General features: G+C 49.0%; 1 protein-coding gene across 4 annotated transcripts in view; it reads right to left on the bottom strand.

The window, feature by feature from the left end:
* USP43 (ubiquitin specific peptidase 43) overlaps positions 1 to 15,353 on the bottom strand; it is a 62,605-nt gene that overhangs the window by 18,496 nt on the left and 28,756 nt on the right. Inside the window, exons 6-12 of one of the 4 annotated variants that reach the window (XM_053892740.1) lie at positions 14,902 to 15,037; positions 13,462 to 13,597; positions 11,472 to 11,583; positions 8,004 to 8,107; positions 4,137 to 4,214; positions 2,267 to 2,393; positions 1,830 to 2,163 (exon numbers count right to left, since the gene is read on the bottom strand). In XM_053892740.1, coding sequence (XP_053748715.1) covers positions 1,830 to 2,163; positions 2,267 to 2,393; positions 4,137 to 4,214; positions 8,004 to 8,107; positions 11,472 to 11,583; positions 13,462 to 13,597; positions 14,902 to 15,037 — 1,027 coding nt within the window. Of the gene's footprint in view, positions 1 to 1,814; positions 2,164 to 2,266; positions 2,394 to 4,136; positions 4,215 to 8,003; positions 8,111 to 11,471; positions 11,584 to 13,461; positions 13,598 to 14,901; positions 15,038 to 15,353 lie in introns of all 4 variants that reach the window. The other 3 variants (XM_053892739.1, XM_053892738.1, XM_019413836.2) reach the window with 3 other exon arrangements.

A 15,353-nucleotide genomic window follows, 5' to 3' on the forward strand; every position in this document is an offset into this window, starting at 1 on the left:
ATATAATATATAATATATAAATATATATATATATATATATATATATATATAGCTTAGGCTTTACAGATCACATATGGCCAGTCTCTGTGTGCATATATATATATATATACACACATATACAATATATATACACACACATGTATACATATATATACACGTATATATACACACACGTATATATATACACATATATTTTACCACTTTTTGAAATGTAAAAATCATATTTTATATATATTTTTATATATACATATATATTATATATATATTATATATATAATATATATATATACATAGCTTAGGCTTTACAGATCACATATGGCCAGTCTCTGTGTGCATATATATATATATATATATACACACACATATATAATATACATACACACACACACACACACACATATATATATATATATATATACACACATATATATACTTTACCACTTTTTGAAATGTAAAAATCATATTTTAACTCGCAGGCTATACAAAATCAGGTACTGGACTGGATTTGGCCGGCAGGCCATCATTAGCTGAGCCCTGCACCAACCCAAACCAGGCACCTAGGGGCTCATCTTTGCCCTCCCCTTCCCTTCCACCCCATGCCCAGTCCAAAAGCCAATCTTGCGATTCGACTTCCAAAATGCATCTCGAATACCCCAACTGTCACCTCCTGAGTCCCCCGAGTCCCGGCCAACACCATCTCTGATTTGAGCCCCAGAAATTCCTAACCGGAACTCCCAACTTCTACTCTACCTGTTTTCCACAGAGCAGAGCTACACCCTCAATTTGCGAACTAGATTATGTCTTTATTATTCTTTTGCCTAAAACCTTGTAATGGCTTCCCGTTACGCTTTGGAAAAAATGCAAACTCTCGTCCACGGCCTACATGTAGTGCCCACCTCTCCGGCCTCATTTGTGTTACTTACCCCTGGGTCGCTACACTTCAGCCATGATGGGCTTTCATCAGTTCTTAAACACACCAAACTCTGCCTCAGGGCCTTTGCACATGCTAGTAGCCCATAATGGTCTTCCTCCCATTAGCCCATTATTCACACAGCTCGTTCCTTTAGCTCTTGGAGAGCAGGCGCTATCCTCAGAGGGGCCTTACCTCTATCACAGAAACAATCAATCAAACCCTTTCGTAATGCCAGGCACTGAATGCCTGTTCACTGTCTGTGTCTGAAATTTGACTTAAGAAAGAATGAGTGATGGTCCCAGATTTTCCACCCAGCCCGGTGCTTTCCAAAACGAAGGTGCCTTGGAACCTTAGAAACAGGGCACTTCCCAAGAACGAAAATGAAACATCGGAAAGCATCTTCTCCCGTGACACAGTCTGTTGTTCTCGAATAGCACAGGCCATGGTGCCTGATCGTGAACTAGTCACCCAGCCGTCTGTCTCTGTCTTTGCTGCTGTCCACCCCTCTCAAGCTCCTCTGAGGGAGGGCAGTTAAACGTACGCCCCAGAAATAAAAAACACCAGACCTGATAAGTAAGACACCGTGTGTTGAACCACAGATGAGGATTAACGCGCCTCTCTCGGGTTCCAACGGTGACCCTCCTATATTTGCTGGGGCCAAACGCTCAGGGTGCAGCTAAGCTGATGTTCCAACCACCATCCCAACCCAACGTTACGGCTTGGACCCGGTCCCCTGCTCTCTGGCAGGTGCCTGATGTGCGGCGGCCGAGGGGTCTGCGTATGCCCAGCGCCGGAGTAAGCTCGGCCTCGCGGGGGCACCTCTTCCCGGGGCATCCTGGAGCTCGGGCCGCAGTCACGGACACGTGACCACGGCCTCCACAAACCGGGAGGCGAGGCTCACCTGTGTAATGCCCACCTTGCAGACCGCCGTGGTGGTTGCAGACGGCATACAAGTCGTACAGGAAGTCCCACGGGCAGCTGGCGGGCAGGCAGGCCGGCTGCTCCCAGGAAGGCCGGGGGCCTGTCGCGGGCTTGGGGCCCGCGTTTCTCTGGGCCACGTGGGGGGCCATGTTGAGGCCGGAGAGCGGAAACTTCACCAGCGTGGACAGCTTGTTTCTCCTCTCGCCCACCTGACAGAACCTTTTCAGGTGGATGATGAGGATGTCAGGCAGGGTCCAGAGACTCAGCTTCACCGTGCCCTGCTGGAGGGCCTTGCAGTGTGGACACTTCCACGCATCGTCCTGAGCCAGCTGGAAAGGAAACCACCGGGACCGTGAGGCGCCCCGCTCCGCTGCACCGCGGCCACCCGCCCCCTCCCCAGCCCCGGGCGTGCACCCTCCCTCCGGGAGACACCTGCTCCTCCTTGGTGTAGAACTGAAAGCACTCGTCCAGGGTGCAGCTGGGTTGCTGGTGCGCCTCCTGCTGCCGCCACACGCTCTCCGCGTCCTGGACCCGCTCCTCCTGGGGGCTCCCGAACAGGCTGCCGGGAGAGGAAGCCGACGGCATTGGGGCTTCTCACCTGTCGCTACTCACGGCACCCACCGGGTGAGGCCAAGCCGCCCCAGCTGGCGCTCACTCTCTTTGACGGGAATTCCCGGTGTCTCCCGTACCAGCTCCAGGAGGGACCCAGCGCTGGGCTGCTTGTCTGTCTCCCCCTCCAGCGCAGGGCCTCGCCCCTCGGAGGAGGCGAATAAAACCCGCCGGACTGAACGGTGTCCCTTTCGCAACGTAGGCCACGCGCACTCGGTATTACAGGAACGGCCAAGGTTCGTGACCGAAGAGCACGGGCTTGAACCGGACACCCTGGGTTCCAATGCCGGCTCTGCCATGGGCACGAGCTGTGTGGACACCGAGCGACTGGTCACCCTCTCTGGGCCTCCGTCGCCGCATCCAGAAACTGGACGGTGGTGGCACCGACCTCGCAGGGGGCGAGAATGATGAAATAAACCGCATCCACGTGAAGCGGCCAGAGCAATGGCCGGCACTGGTACCACTCGGAACGCCACCCACCACAGTGATCATCACTCTTACTGTCACTGTTTAAATGCACGCAATTGTTGGGGCGCCTGGGGGGCTCAGTCGGTTGAGCGTCCGACTTCGGCTCAGGTCACAATCTCAACATTTGTGAGTTTGAGCCCCGTGTCGGGCTCTGGGCTGACTGCTCAGAGCCTGGAGCCTTCTTCAGATTCTCTCTCTCTCTCTCTCTCTCTCTCTCTCTGCCCCTCCCCCACTCACACTCTTGTGTCTCTCACTTAAAAATAAAAAATAAATAAACATTAAAAAAATTGTGTTTAAAAAGAAAAGATAGGGGCGCCTGGGGGGCTCAGTCGGTTGAGCGTCCAACCTCGGCTCAAGTCACGATCTCGCGGTTTGTGAGTTTGAGACCCGCGTCGGGCTCTGTGCTGACAGCTCAGAGCCTGGAGCCTGCTTCGGATTCTGTGTCTCCCTCTCTCTCTGCCCCTCCCCCACTCGCACTCTGTCTCTGTCTCTCTCTCTCTCTCTCTCTCAAAAGTAAATAAACATTAAAAAAATTAAAAACTAAAACAAAAAATAAAAAAATTTCTAAAAAACAAACAAAAAACACATGTCCTAGAAGCTGCTGGTTGCCCCACAATTTTTGTTGTCCTCTCTTTCCTCAATAAAAAAGCGATGTATGAACCTTCTGGTAAGTGCCCTTTAAGAAAAGGGAGCATCTCTTGGTCCTCTCCCTTCTCCTTCCTGCTAACTGGCATGCAGACTTATAGGATACACCTGGAATAGTCCTCTTGGACCACAAGGTTCACTTGACCAACACAGGGCATGCTCAAAAAAACAGAAACTTAGGGGGCACCTGGGTGGCTCAGTCAGTTAAGCACCCAGCTACGGCTCAGGTCACGATCTCACAGTTCGTGAGTTGGAGCCCTACATCGGGCTCTGTGCTGACAACTCAGAGCCTGGAGCCTGCTTCGGATTCTGGTCTCCCTCTCCCTCTGCTCCTCCCCTGCTTGTGCTCTCGATCTCTCTCGATCTCTCTCTCTCTCTCAAAAAAATAAACATTAAAAAAAATTTTTTTTTTTAATGCACACAATTCTCATTAGCGTTTCTCAGAGGCCTGGATCACGCGGCATTAAGGAGGCGTGTGCACTGCCTTCAGTCACATTGGGGGGAACCGGCACAGGCAGACTTATGTGTACAGGCAGGCCTTTCTCTCCTCCCCGCTGGAGCCCAGTGCTGTTGAACTCACCGCCCCTTGGCATCACTATCCCACTCCACGGCCAGTTTGACGTGCGGGGGGCCTCCTGGCCTCCTGGGGTGCAGAGCCCTGAGGAGAGAACGGGGAGCCCATCAGAAAGCACGGGGCCTCCTCCCCACACCTCTGCCTCCAACCCCAGGCAGGACCCGCTGTTCCAAACAGAAGCAGCAAAACTGAGGGTAACCGAGGCTGGGAATCTGGGGAGTTGGGTCTGCTGAAGGCTTCCTCCGGAACCCACCACCCCTGACCGTTCTCCACTGGCTCCCTTGTGAGCAAGGACACAGATCCACTCTCCCACTGAAGCCTCAGCCATCTTCTCGGTGTCTAGAGGGCAGTGCCACCTGGGTGTCCTATGTGACGCCCCAATTCCAACAACGTCTCCTATGGGCCTCTAACTTTGTTTCTACCGCAATGTGGAACAGGCACCTCTCGACCGCATCCACGGCCTCAAAGGCCTTCCCCTTCCAGACCCTCAAAGACGCAGAAACGTTCAGGGTAAACCACCCCGTAAGCTCTTCCCAGCTGCTTGGGCTCAGCCCGTGTCAGACGAGTCAAGGAGCGAGCGGAGAGGGTGAAGCTTTGTCCCGAAATCCACAAGACACAGACGAGTGACGACAACGTCTGTCTGTACCCGAGCGTTTAGAATGTATCACGAGAGGGGCGCCTGGGGGGCTCAGTCAGTTAAGCGTCCGACTTCGGCTCAGCTCACGATCTCACGGTTCGTGAGTTCGAGCCCTGCATCGGGCTCTGTGCTGACGGATCGGAGCCCGGAGCCTGCTTCGGGTTCTGTGTCTCCCTCTCCGTCTACCCCTCCTCCACTCGTATTCTGTCTCTCTCTCTCTCTCTCTCTCTCAAAATAAGTAAATAGTAAAAAATAAGTAAATAATGTATCACGAGAAAAAAGTGGGGGTGTCACATGCGTCCCTAACTGTCACCAGGAAGATTCTAAAACAGGCTTTGAGTTCACAGAAGGTACAAAATCCTGTAGGTGAGCACTGCCAGGTCTGGGCTGGAATTGCGTTAACAGTGTGCTGAGCAAGAGGGGGTGGGGGGGGCACGGAACGAGGTGTGTCTGGGGCGAGCCCTCCCAGTTCAGCGAGCCCTGCTGACGGGAGACAATGACATTCCGTTCTGGGGAAACAGTCGACAGGATATGCTCTCATCTGAGCCACATCCTCGACTCAGCCTCACAGATAAGCCCAACGTACTGAGCTCCCTCTGCCTCAACCCTCAGTCTACTTTTCGGTTGGCGTCTACATTGGGAGAGCAGAAAGAGCTGGTAGCTTCAGGCCCTAATTCTGTCCTACAAAACCCCTGGGGGCGCAAAAAAGGGAGAGGTATGGGCCTAGCAACGTGGAGTTTGCCCCTCGCGTGGAAACATCGTTCAGGAGACAGCACGATCTCCCCTCCTGATCCCGGCCTTGACTCAAAGGAAAGAGGGCAGCACTCGGGGTTTATGGAGGGAGGGTGAGATTCCAAGCATCACACGGACACGATCCCTACCCTCTACCCTCTCTGACGGAGCTCAGCGTCTAACGGGAGAGACGCGCATAAGCGATGGCTGCGAGTGCCCAGAGATTTCCTGCATAGGATGAGCAGGAGACAGCCAGGCGAGTGGACAGTGGTGGGGAGAACGGCCCTGCAGGCAGAGGGCTCGGCGGGAGCAGAGGGCAGGGCTTGCGCTGGAATGACCTCAGCCCGGTGAGGGGCAGGCCACACAGGGAGCTCTGCCACCGGAAGCGTGGACCGTATGCCCGTGGGCCACCGGAGGGTTTCAGACAGACAGGGAGGGAAGGGCCCCTGGTCTGGAGGCTCCCGGGGCATCGAGCCAAGAGGCTCCATGGGCCCAAACCCAGGGGTTGGCGGTGAACGTGGACACAGGGAGCAGAGCTGAGTAGCTGCCAGGGTTTGGAACAAGAAGGCTTGAGGATGGGCTGAAGGTGAGGGAAAATGAGGAAGAGGACTCCAGAATGGCTCTCAGGTTTCCAGCTTGGGTCCCTCAGTAGACACATGGCCACCATTTTGACACAGGAGCAGGAGGAGGAAAGGCTTGAGCAGGAAGAGCTCCGAGCAGCAAACATTTGGATGGCACATCTGAGAGACGGTTAAGCAGGACACGGGTTGGGGGGGGGGGGGGGGTGGGCGGGCTGTATCTCAGGGATAAATTTAGGCTGGAGATACGGGTCTCTAATGGGGGAGAGGCAAACAGGCCTTTAATTTTTTAATTTAAAAAAAAAATTTTTTTTAATGTTTATTTCTGAGAGACAGAGCGTGAGCGGGGGAGGAGCAGAGAGAGAGGGAGACACAATCTGAAACAGACTCCAGGCTCTGAGCTGTCAGCACAGAGCCCAACGCGGGGCTCGAAATCACGGACCGGGAGATCATGACCTGAGCCAAAGTCAGACGCTTAACCGGCTGAGCCACCCAGGCGCCCCTTTAATTTTTTTTTTAAGGTTTATTCATTTTTCAGAGAGAGAGACACAGAGCATGAGCGGGGTGGGACAGAGAGAGAGAGAGAGAGAGAGAGAGAGAGAGAGAGAGATTCTGAAACAGACTCCAGGCTCCAAGCTATCAGCCCAGAGCCCAACACGGGGCTCGAAATCACAGACCGGGAGATCATGACCTGAGCCGAAGTTGGACGCTTAACCGACTGAGCCATCCAGGCACCCCAGGCCTTTATTTACTTATTTTTTTTAACGTTTATTTTTGAAAGAGCGTGAGTGGGGGAGGGGCAGAGAGAGAGGGAGACACAGCATCTGAAACAGGCTCCAGGCTCTGAGCTGTCAGCACGGAGCCCAATGTGGGGGCTCGAACCCACGAACCGCGAGATCATAACCTGGGTCAAAGTCAAATGCTTAACCGAATGAGCCACCCCAGGCGCCCCTAGGCCTTTCGTGTTTAAAAAAATATTACATGGGGCACCTGGATGGCTCAGTTAAGCGTCCGACTCTTGATTTCTGCTCAGGTCTATGATTGATTAATCATCGACTCTTGGGGACTGAATTCCATCTCCAGCCCCTCTTGGCTCCCCGGAGGTCTGGGGATGGGACTGGTAGTTCCAACCTTTAATCACATGACTGGCTGTCCTGGCAACCAGGCCCCATCCTTAGGTTCTTTCCAGAAGACACCTCAATCATATAAACTCAGGTGTGGTTGAAAGGGGCCGTTACCACCAAAAGCATTCCAAGGGTCTTCTGCGCTCTGTGTCGCGAGACCCAATACTATTTCTTAATGGAAACCACAATATCACGTCTACGTTATAGATTCGTTCAGCTTTTGCGGACCGAGCCAGGAAGTTAAAGATGGGATGGACCACATTGTGTCTGTGGGAAAAGGAGCAAACGCGTTAGAAAAGTCGTAGAGTGAAACCGCCTCTCCGGTATCATGGTGCCCGTGGGTGCTGCCTGGCACGGCCGTGGGGGTGGGCACACCGGCTTTATGCCTCAGTCGCAGCCAGAGTGTTCTTTGGTTCGAGCAGAATTCTCCTCTACCCCAGACGGGACATCCAGGCTCAATTCAGAAGCATGACCTAACTGAACGCATTTGGGTTTCTCGCTCAGGCGGAAATGGGTTCCAATTCAGGCTCGGCCATTAGCTCCACACATAGGAGCAAGTCAACTAATCCCTGGGAACCTTGGTGACCCCTCATCTTCAAAGTGGCCATCACAGCCCTTCTCTAGACCTATGGGTTGAAGACACAGAATGTGTCTAAGGGCCTAACACGAGTGGCCGGGACTGGAAGGCAAGTTATCAAGAGCAGCTAAGATTACAACCAATTTACTAACCCAGAACCTCAAAGAAGTCCAGTCAAATACAATTGCACTCATTCTCTCGCCAAATCTGGAACAGTCCTCTTACCTGTCAACTGCCCAGTGACTGAGGGGATGGCTGTCCTGGGGGGATAAGTAGCTGCAGGCCAGAGAAAGCCCCACCACCCGGATGGAGAACAGAGACCCTGGGTTCTGCTGAGACAAAAACACAGCCACCGGCTCATCGTCACGTTGATTTTGCTGAGACTCTCAGGTGCAAATAAATTACTCAAAGACCGTAACCCTTTTTGTTTATAGTCTATATTGAGTATTCCCTTAAAAATTAGTATTCAAGGGGTGCCTGGGTGGCTCAGCCGGTTAAGCATGTGACTCTTGATTTCAGCTCAGGTCATGATCTCACGGCCGTGGGATCAAGCCCCATGTCAGGCTCTGTGTTGAGTGTGGAGTCTGCTTGGGATTCTCTCCCTCCCTCTGTGTCTGCCCGTCCCAGACTCACAAGCACACACTCTCTCTCTCTCAAAATAAATAAACATTAAAAAAAAATTAGTATTCAAAACCTAGAGATACAAAGGTCTTTGTTTTTTCCAGAAGATACACACTGTGCCTTTTTTTTTTTTTTAATTTTTTTAACATTTTATTTATTTTTGAGACAGGGAGAGACAGAGCATGAACAGGGGAGGGTCAGAGAGAGGGAGACACAGAATCTGAAACAGGCTCCAGGCTCTGTGTTGTCAGCACAGAGCCCGACGCGGGGCTCGAACCCACGGACTGCGAGATTGTGACCTGAGCCAAAGTTGGCCGCTTAACCGACTGAGCCACCCAGGCGCCCCCACACTGTACCTTTTCACGTGGTGATCTAACACCGTGTAATACATTAAATCTTCCAAAACCATGAACAGTGTTTTATTTATTAGTTTTTAATGTTTATTCATTTTTGAGAGAGAGTGACAGAGTGTGAGCAGGGGAGGGACACAGAATCCCAAGCAGGCTCCAGGCTCCGAGCTGTCAGCACAGAGCCCGACGCGGGGCTCGAACTCACGGACGGTGAGATCAGGACCTGTGCTGAAGTCGGACGCCCAACCGACGGAGACACCCAGGTGCCCCAGTTAGCATCCATTGTACATAGGAAATGCTTAGTGAGTATTTACACACTTCAAAACAAGCCACATAAGGAAACACTACATCTGTTTTTATTCTAAGGTGCGTGGGTGTTTTTTTCCATATTCTAACATTTCTGAAATTGAAGGCAGTCTTAAAACATTCATGAAACACAACATTATTCACAAAAGTCAAAAGGTGAAAACAACCCAAGCGTCCATCAACAGATGAGTGCACAAACACCCTGTAGTCTATACACGCAATGGAATATTACTCAGCCTTAAAAAGGAAGGAAATCTTGACATCTGCTGCAGCATGTGTGGACCTTGGAAAGGCTCTACGCCAGACACGGAAGGACGAATACTGCATGATTCTGCTTTATGAGATAGGCAGAGTAGGCAAATTCATAGGGACAGAAAGCAGGGTGGAAGTTGCCAGGGGCGAAGGGCTGGGGGCTTGGGGAGTCATTACATGGGCACAGAGTTTTTGTAGGGATGACGAAAATTTGGGGTAAGGATAATGGTGATGGTCTTACAACATCATGAATATAACGAATGTACGTTCATGAATGGTTAAAGTGTTCTGTATATTTTACCACCATTAAAAATAATCAACGGGGGTGGGTGGTGGTACCTGAGTGGCTCAGTCTGTTGAGCACCTGACTTTGGTTCAGGTCATGATCTCACAGTTTGTATGTTCGAGCCCCTCATCGGGCTCTGTGCTGACAGCTTGGAGCCTGGAGCCTGCTTTGGATTCTGTGTCTTCCTCCCTCTCTCTCTCTCTCTCTCTCTGCCCCTCCCTACTCATGGTCTGTCTCTCTCTCTCAAAAATAAACATTAAAAACAAATTAAAAACAAAATCTATGGAGTGTCCAAGTAAAGCAAATACAGTTCTTAAAATGGTCACAGATGACCTCAGCTGTAACTAGGAAAACAAAGAAATTTCCCTCCCAACAAATTCATTCTGTCCACCAGATCGGTTATTTCTGTAAGACATTCTCCTGTCCTTCATTCGTAGCTAGGGAAATTCATTTTAGAACCCTCATTATTTCCTTTTTTATTTTAGTTTTCTTTTTAAAGTTTATTTTATCTATTTTTTGACAGAGAGAGCACATGGGAGGGGCAGGGAGAGAGAGGGGGGGAGAGACAGGGAGAGAGACACCCAAGCAGGCTCTGCACTGTCACCTCGGAGCCTGATGCAGGGTTCGAACCAACAAACCGTGAGATCACGACCTGAGCCTCAATCAAGAGTCGGACGCTCAACCGACCGAGCCACCCAGGCGCCCCGAACCTTCACTACTTTTAATCTCTTTGGCTCAAGGTTAAGAATTCTCAATGTGTTCTTTTCAAATGATCACCATCCCGAGCCAGCATTTAATATGGGGCTGAAACGTGGTCAAACGGATGGGCTCTCCTTAGGAGCCTCACAACCATTCAGAACACATCATTCCTACAGAAAATCAGGCCCATCCACACATGTACCAATGAGTCTGTAAAAAAGCATCCATAGTGCGAGGCTGCCTCTATTAGCATTTTGCTGGCCCCACTGATTGCCCCAGGGGCTTCTGAAAACTAACTGGCCGGAGAGGTGCGGAAGCAAAGTGCGGGTATGACCAGGTGGAGAAGGAAGACAGCAGAGTTCACCCGTCACATAAACGTGGTCTCACACTTGCAAAAATATTACAAGAGATTCTGACCTACTTAGAGAGAAGTTAGAATCTCTAATTTGGGCACCAAGGCAGATCTGCTGGGCAGTCTGTAGAGCAAAAAAAACCAAAACAACAAAAAAAAATCCTTTAAGAGATAAAGGCAGGTATGGATGCAGAGAAGGTCTTTGACAAAGTGTTATTTCACGTAAATCCTGAATTAAATGTACGGTCTTCCCTGAGCAGGAAGGAGCACGGATTATGAAGTCCTGACATACAGAACAGTCAGAGGGAATTGACATTCTGAGGCTCCCGATCTGTCCCTCAAAATTTTGACATTGTCTGTTGCAAGCAGCCATCGGAATATTGTCTGATACTCTAGGGGCTAAAAGGAATGGTTTCAGCGCCTATCGTTTTTATTTGGAAACTACCAATCTGAGAATAAATGAATGAGCAGGGCCAAAAGGGGTTTTGCCTTTGAGTTTGTTATTTAAAAAAAAATTTTTTTAATGTTTATTTTTGTGAGAGAGACAGAGAGAGACAGAGCATGAGCAGAGGAGGGTCAGAGAGAGAGAGGGAGACACAGAATCCAAAGCAGGCTCCGGGCTCCGAGCTGTCAGCACAGAGCCTGATGCAGGGCTCGAACCCATGAACTGTGAGATAGTGACCTGAGCCGAAGTCGGATGCTCAACCGACTGAGCCACCTAGGCGCCCCTGAACGCTCTCATTAACAGCAAATTCTGGTCTGTCCCGAGCTACTCCTAGATGCCTACCCCCGTCTCTAGCCACCACAACACATGCACACACACTGACCTGCAGGGGGGCCTCACTCTTCATGAGATAGCGGACCTTACTGAGAATGCATTGTTGGAGCTGGACCCAGGAAATGGCTCTGTCTTCCCGTATCAGGAAAGGTGGCCCAAACCTGAAAAATCCAAGGTCATCGGGTTATCTCAGCAAAGGAAAAACCAACAATACTCGACAATCACGAGCGTTTGCTCTGCTCAAGACCACCGCTCCACTGGGTAAGAGTTAAGCACCCAGCATAATACAAAACTGCCCGTCCGAGAACCGTCGCTGCGAATGGACGCACGTGACTGATTGTTTCTTTGGGATAACATTCCAGAAGCGGATATGCAAGACCAAAGCTATTCATACCCAAGCTGCTCTCCACAAAAGCCACACCATCCACACCACACCATGGGCCCCATTCCCTTGACACTGGCCCAGGATGAGTATTGTCAGGTTTTAAAAGTCCTTTGCCAACCTGAAAGGTGAACAGCATCTTTCTATTGCAATTAGAACTTCTTCTGCTACTAACAAAGCGGACTATTTTCATCTGTGCTTGTGTTTCTTCCGTGAGCTAACATTAATCTCTGTGCCTCGTTTTACTAAGAGTATTTCTCTCGCTAATTTCAGAGCTAGGTTTTACACGATGGATTATGAGCCCTTCACCTGTCATCTGATGTAAATATTTTCTTCTTGTTTGTGCTTAAAATGTTAAATGCATCTAAAACGTTAGCCTTTTTCTTTATAGCCTCCTGCCTTAGGTGTTAAAATAGTCCCCCACCCAAAGATATACATATTTCCTGACATGATTTTCAAGTTATTTTATGGATTCCTTTTCTATAATTAGTTCTTCAATTAATCTAGAACATATACATGCAAATCTATGGTGGGAGTAAAAAAATTGATTATATCAAATAAAAAGAAATAAATTTGCCCCCCCTTACATATTGAATAATTCATTCGTTAATAATATGAAATATACCATTTTTATCATATAATACTTAATTACACTTTGGCCTATTCTGTTACAATGATTTCAATGTATATTCTTCTGTCTATACTACAATTTTTTGGCTTCAAGAAATTTTTTTTTTTTTTTACTTATAGCCTATATCATAATTAAAAAAATTTTTTTTAAACATTTATTCATTTTTTGAGAAGCAGAGAGAGACAGAGCATGAGCAGGGAGGGGGCAGAGAGGGAGACACAGAATCTGAAGCAGGCTCCAGGCTCCGAGCTGTCACCACAGAGCCCCATGTGGGACTTGAACTCATGAACTGCGAGATCATGACCTGAACCGAAGTCAGACACTTAACCAACTGAGCCACCCAGGCACCCCGCTATTGTCTTTTCTTTTTTTCTTTCTTTTTTTCTTTAAATTTTTTTTAAGGTTAATTCATTTCTCAGAGACAGAGCATGAGTGGGGGAGGGGCAGAGAGAGAGGGAGACACAGAATCGGAAGCAGGATCCAGGCTCTGAGCTGTCAGCACAGAGCCCGACATGGGCCTTGGACTCACGAACTGCAAGATCACGACCTGAGCCGAAGTCGGACACTCAACCGACTGAGCCACCACCCAAGCACAACCTATATCGTAATTTTTAGTAATTAAAACTTTGTTCTGTTTTTTTTTTTTTAATGTTTTTTGTATTTTTGAAAGACAGAAAGATCATGGGAAGGGGAGAGGCAGAGAGAGAGGGAGACACAGAATTGGAAGCAGGCTCCAGGCTCTGAGCTGTCAGCATGGAGCCCGACGCGGGGCTCAAATCCACGAAGTACGAGACCATGACCTGAAGTTGGACGCTTAACTGACTGAGCCACCAGGAGCCCCTCGTTCGCCATCTGCTTAAGGCAGTTACTGATGATCCTCATGATAAGAAAGTACTTTACTCCCAGTTGATTAACCTTGAGAGTGGATGTTTGATTTTATTAAATTCAAATTACTCTAGACAGAATTCCAAGTCCATGCCTATACATCCCAGGCATCACATAAAAAGAAGATGGAATGAAACATACCTGCTGGCCTGCTGTCCGGACCCCGCCAAGTTACAGAGGAGGATCAGCACCTTGTTCTCACTCTGGACAGGTGGGGGTAACCGTTGACCCCCGTGGGCTGCCAAGCGCGGGGAGATGGAAAGACCAGGTGGGTGAGCTAAAGAGAGAGAATTACGGTGCATTCTTAAAGAATTCGCTGGGGCACAGCCCCGGCTTCTCCTGCCCCTCTTCTCTTTTGAGCATCTATCAACCACCCCTGGGAGACTCCAGAGCACTTTAAGGAAAGAAATATTAAGATATGTGACCCCTGTGCCATCTGATACCTGGTATACAAAGGTCATATACGTGGTAGTGAATTTGCCATTGTGTTCAGCCCGTAATATTAAAACGTGGGCAGGGATTTTAGTGAACACTTCCCAAAACCAATCTGAAAAATACCCCAAAATGATTCGGGCTGCTTTTATGCCTTGATCAGAGAGCCATGAGTTGGCTCTGGCTTTCTCAGCCAACAAAAGAAGAACACATAGAAGGTAAGAATTTTCACCCTTGAGGATGTGGAAGAGTTAGACAATCTTCAATTTCCACTCCGGTCTGAAAATTTGACTTTCATAGCACAGGTGTGTTACCTTTGACTGAACCTGACATGAAGGCCTTTTCATTGAACTATAACATAATCAGGGCCGGTCAATGCCCTGTTCCAGATTCCAGGCACAGGGGTTCCCTGTTGACTCAGAGAAACCAGACACCTGGTTCCCATGGCCTGCCACCTAGGCTGGCTGAGGTTATGACCAAGGGCACAGGATTCACTTGGGCTATATGGCAACGCTGGCCCAGGCTCCTCCAAATACAGGCCTTCTTGACTAGCTAATTGGGCCAGAATGTATAATGAACTGCCACGGAAGACTGTCGGATACTGACCTTCTAGGCCAGTGCAAAGTTCAGGAAAAGCAAGCATCAGGAAGTGGGGTTGTTAACAAACGTCATTTAATAACCTTTCTGGCCATCTACTGCTCCAATCTGTAGCCATTTTACTTCAAGCAAACACAGGCCTTGAACTACAAGAGTCCTAAAGACAAAGATCACCCTGGCACCTATTCTGAATAGTGATTCTCAAAGGGTGGTCCCAAGACCAGCAGGAGCAGCACCCCTGGGAACCCGTCAGACATGCAAGTTCTCGGGTCCTACCCCAGACCTACTCAACCAGAAACTGTGTGTGTAGGACTCACACCTCTGCCTCAACAAGCTTTCCATGTGACTCTGATACTCATCAAGGTTTTGAGAACCCCTGAGTGATTAGATAATTCTTGATAATCAACCATCTGTACAGCAAATATCAGAGAAAATAAGCCTGACAGGTCCAAATTCAAAAAGTAAATGTCCTATGCCTTAGCATGCAAGGAGTACACTCTCAAATGTATAACTCATAATATCCAAATACGGTTACGCAAAGCAACATCGTACCTGAGAGCATCTCCTGGCCAGGTGGTGGAGGGGCGTGGAAGGCATATACATTATCTCCCTCTGCAATGGTATTCAGGTCCTCTTCATCAAAGAAAGACCGCTGGAATCCACTGGGACACAGTTCAACCAAGATCACCTGGAATAAGGAAGATAATTTTCCCTCTTGATTTCTCAAAGGAAACTTAAGCAAGAAATCTAAAAGCCACTGATGGTCTCAAACATCTCTTTTACCCTTTAAGGTGAAAAACATTACTTATTTTTCATAATAAAACAGAATAGGTATAACAATTAGATTGGCCACAGATACCCCAATGGCAACAATCTCTTCCCTCAAACTGCTGAGGGAAGAGATGGGGGAAGAAAATTGGAGAGGGGGGGATTTGTTTTTAAATTTTATACCCAGTTAAACTATCATGCAGGCAATGACAATACAATAAAGCTCTCTTCATATG

The sequence above is a fragment of the Panthera pardus genome, unplaced genomic scaffold (genome assembly GCF_024362965.1).
Source record: "Panthera pardus isolate Hobbes unplaced genomic scaffold, ASM2436296v1 HiC_scaffold_3, whole genome shotgun sequence".
NCBI lineage: Eukaryota > Metazoa > Chordata > Mammalia > Carnivora > Felidae > Panthera > Panthera pardus.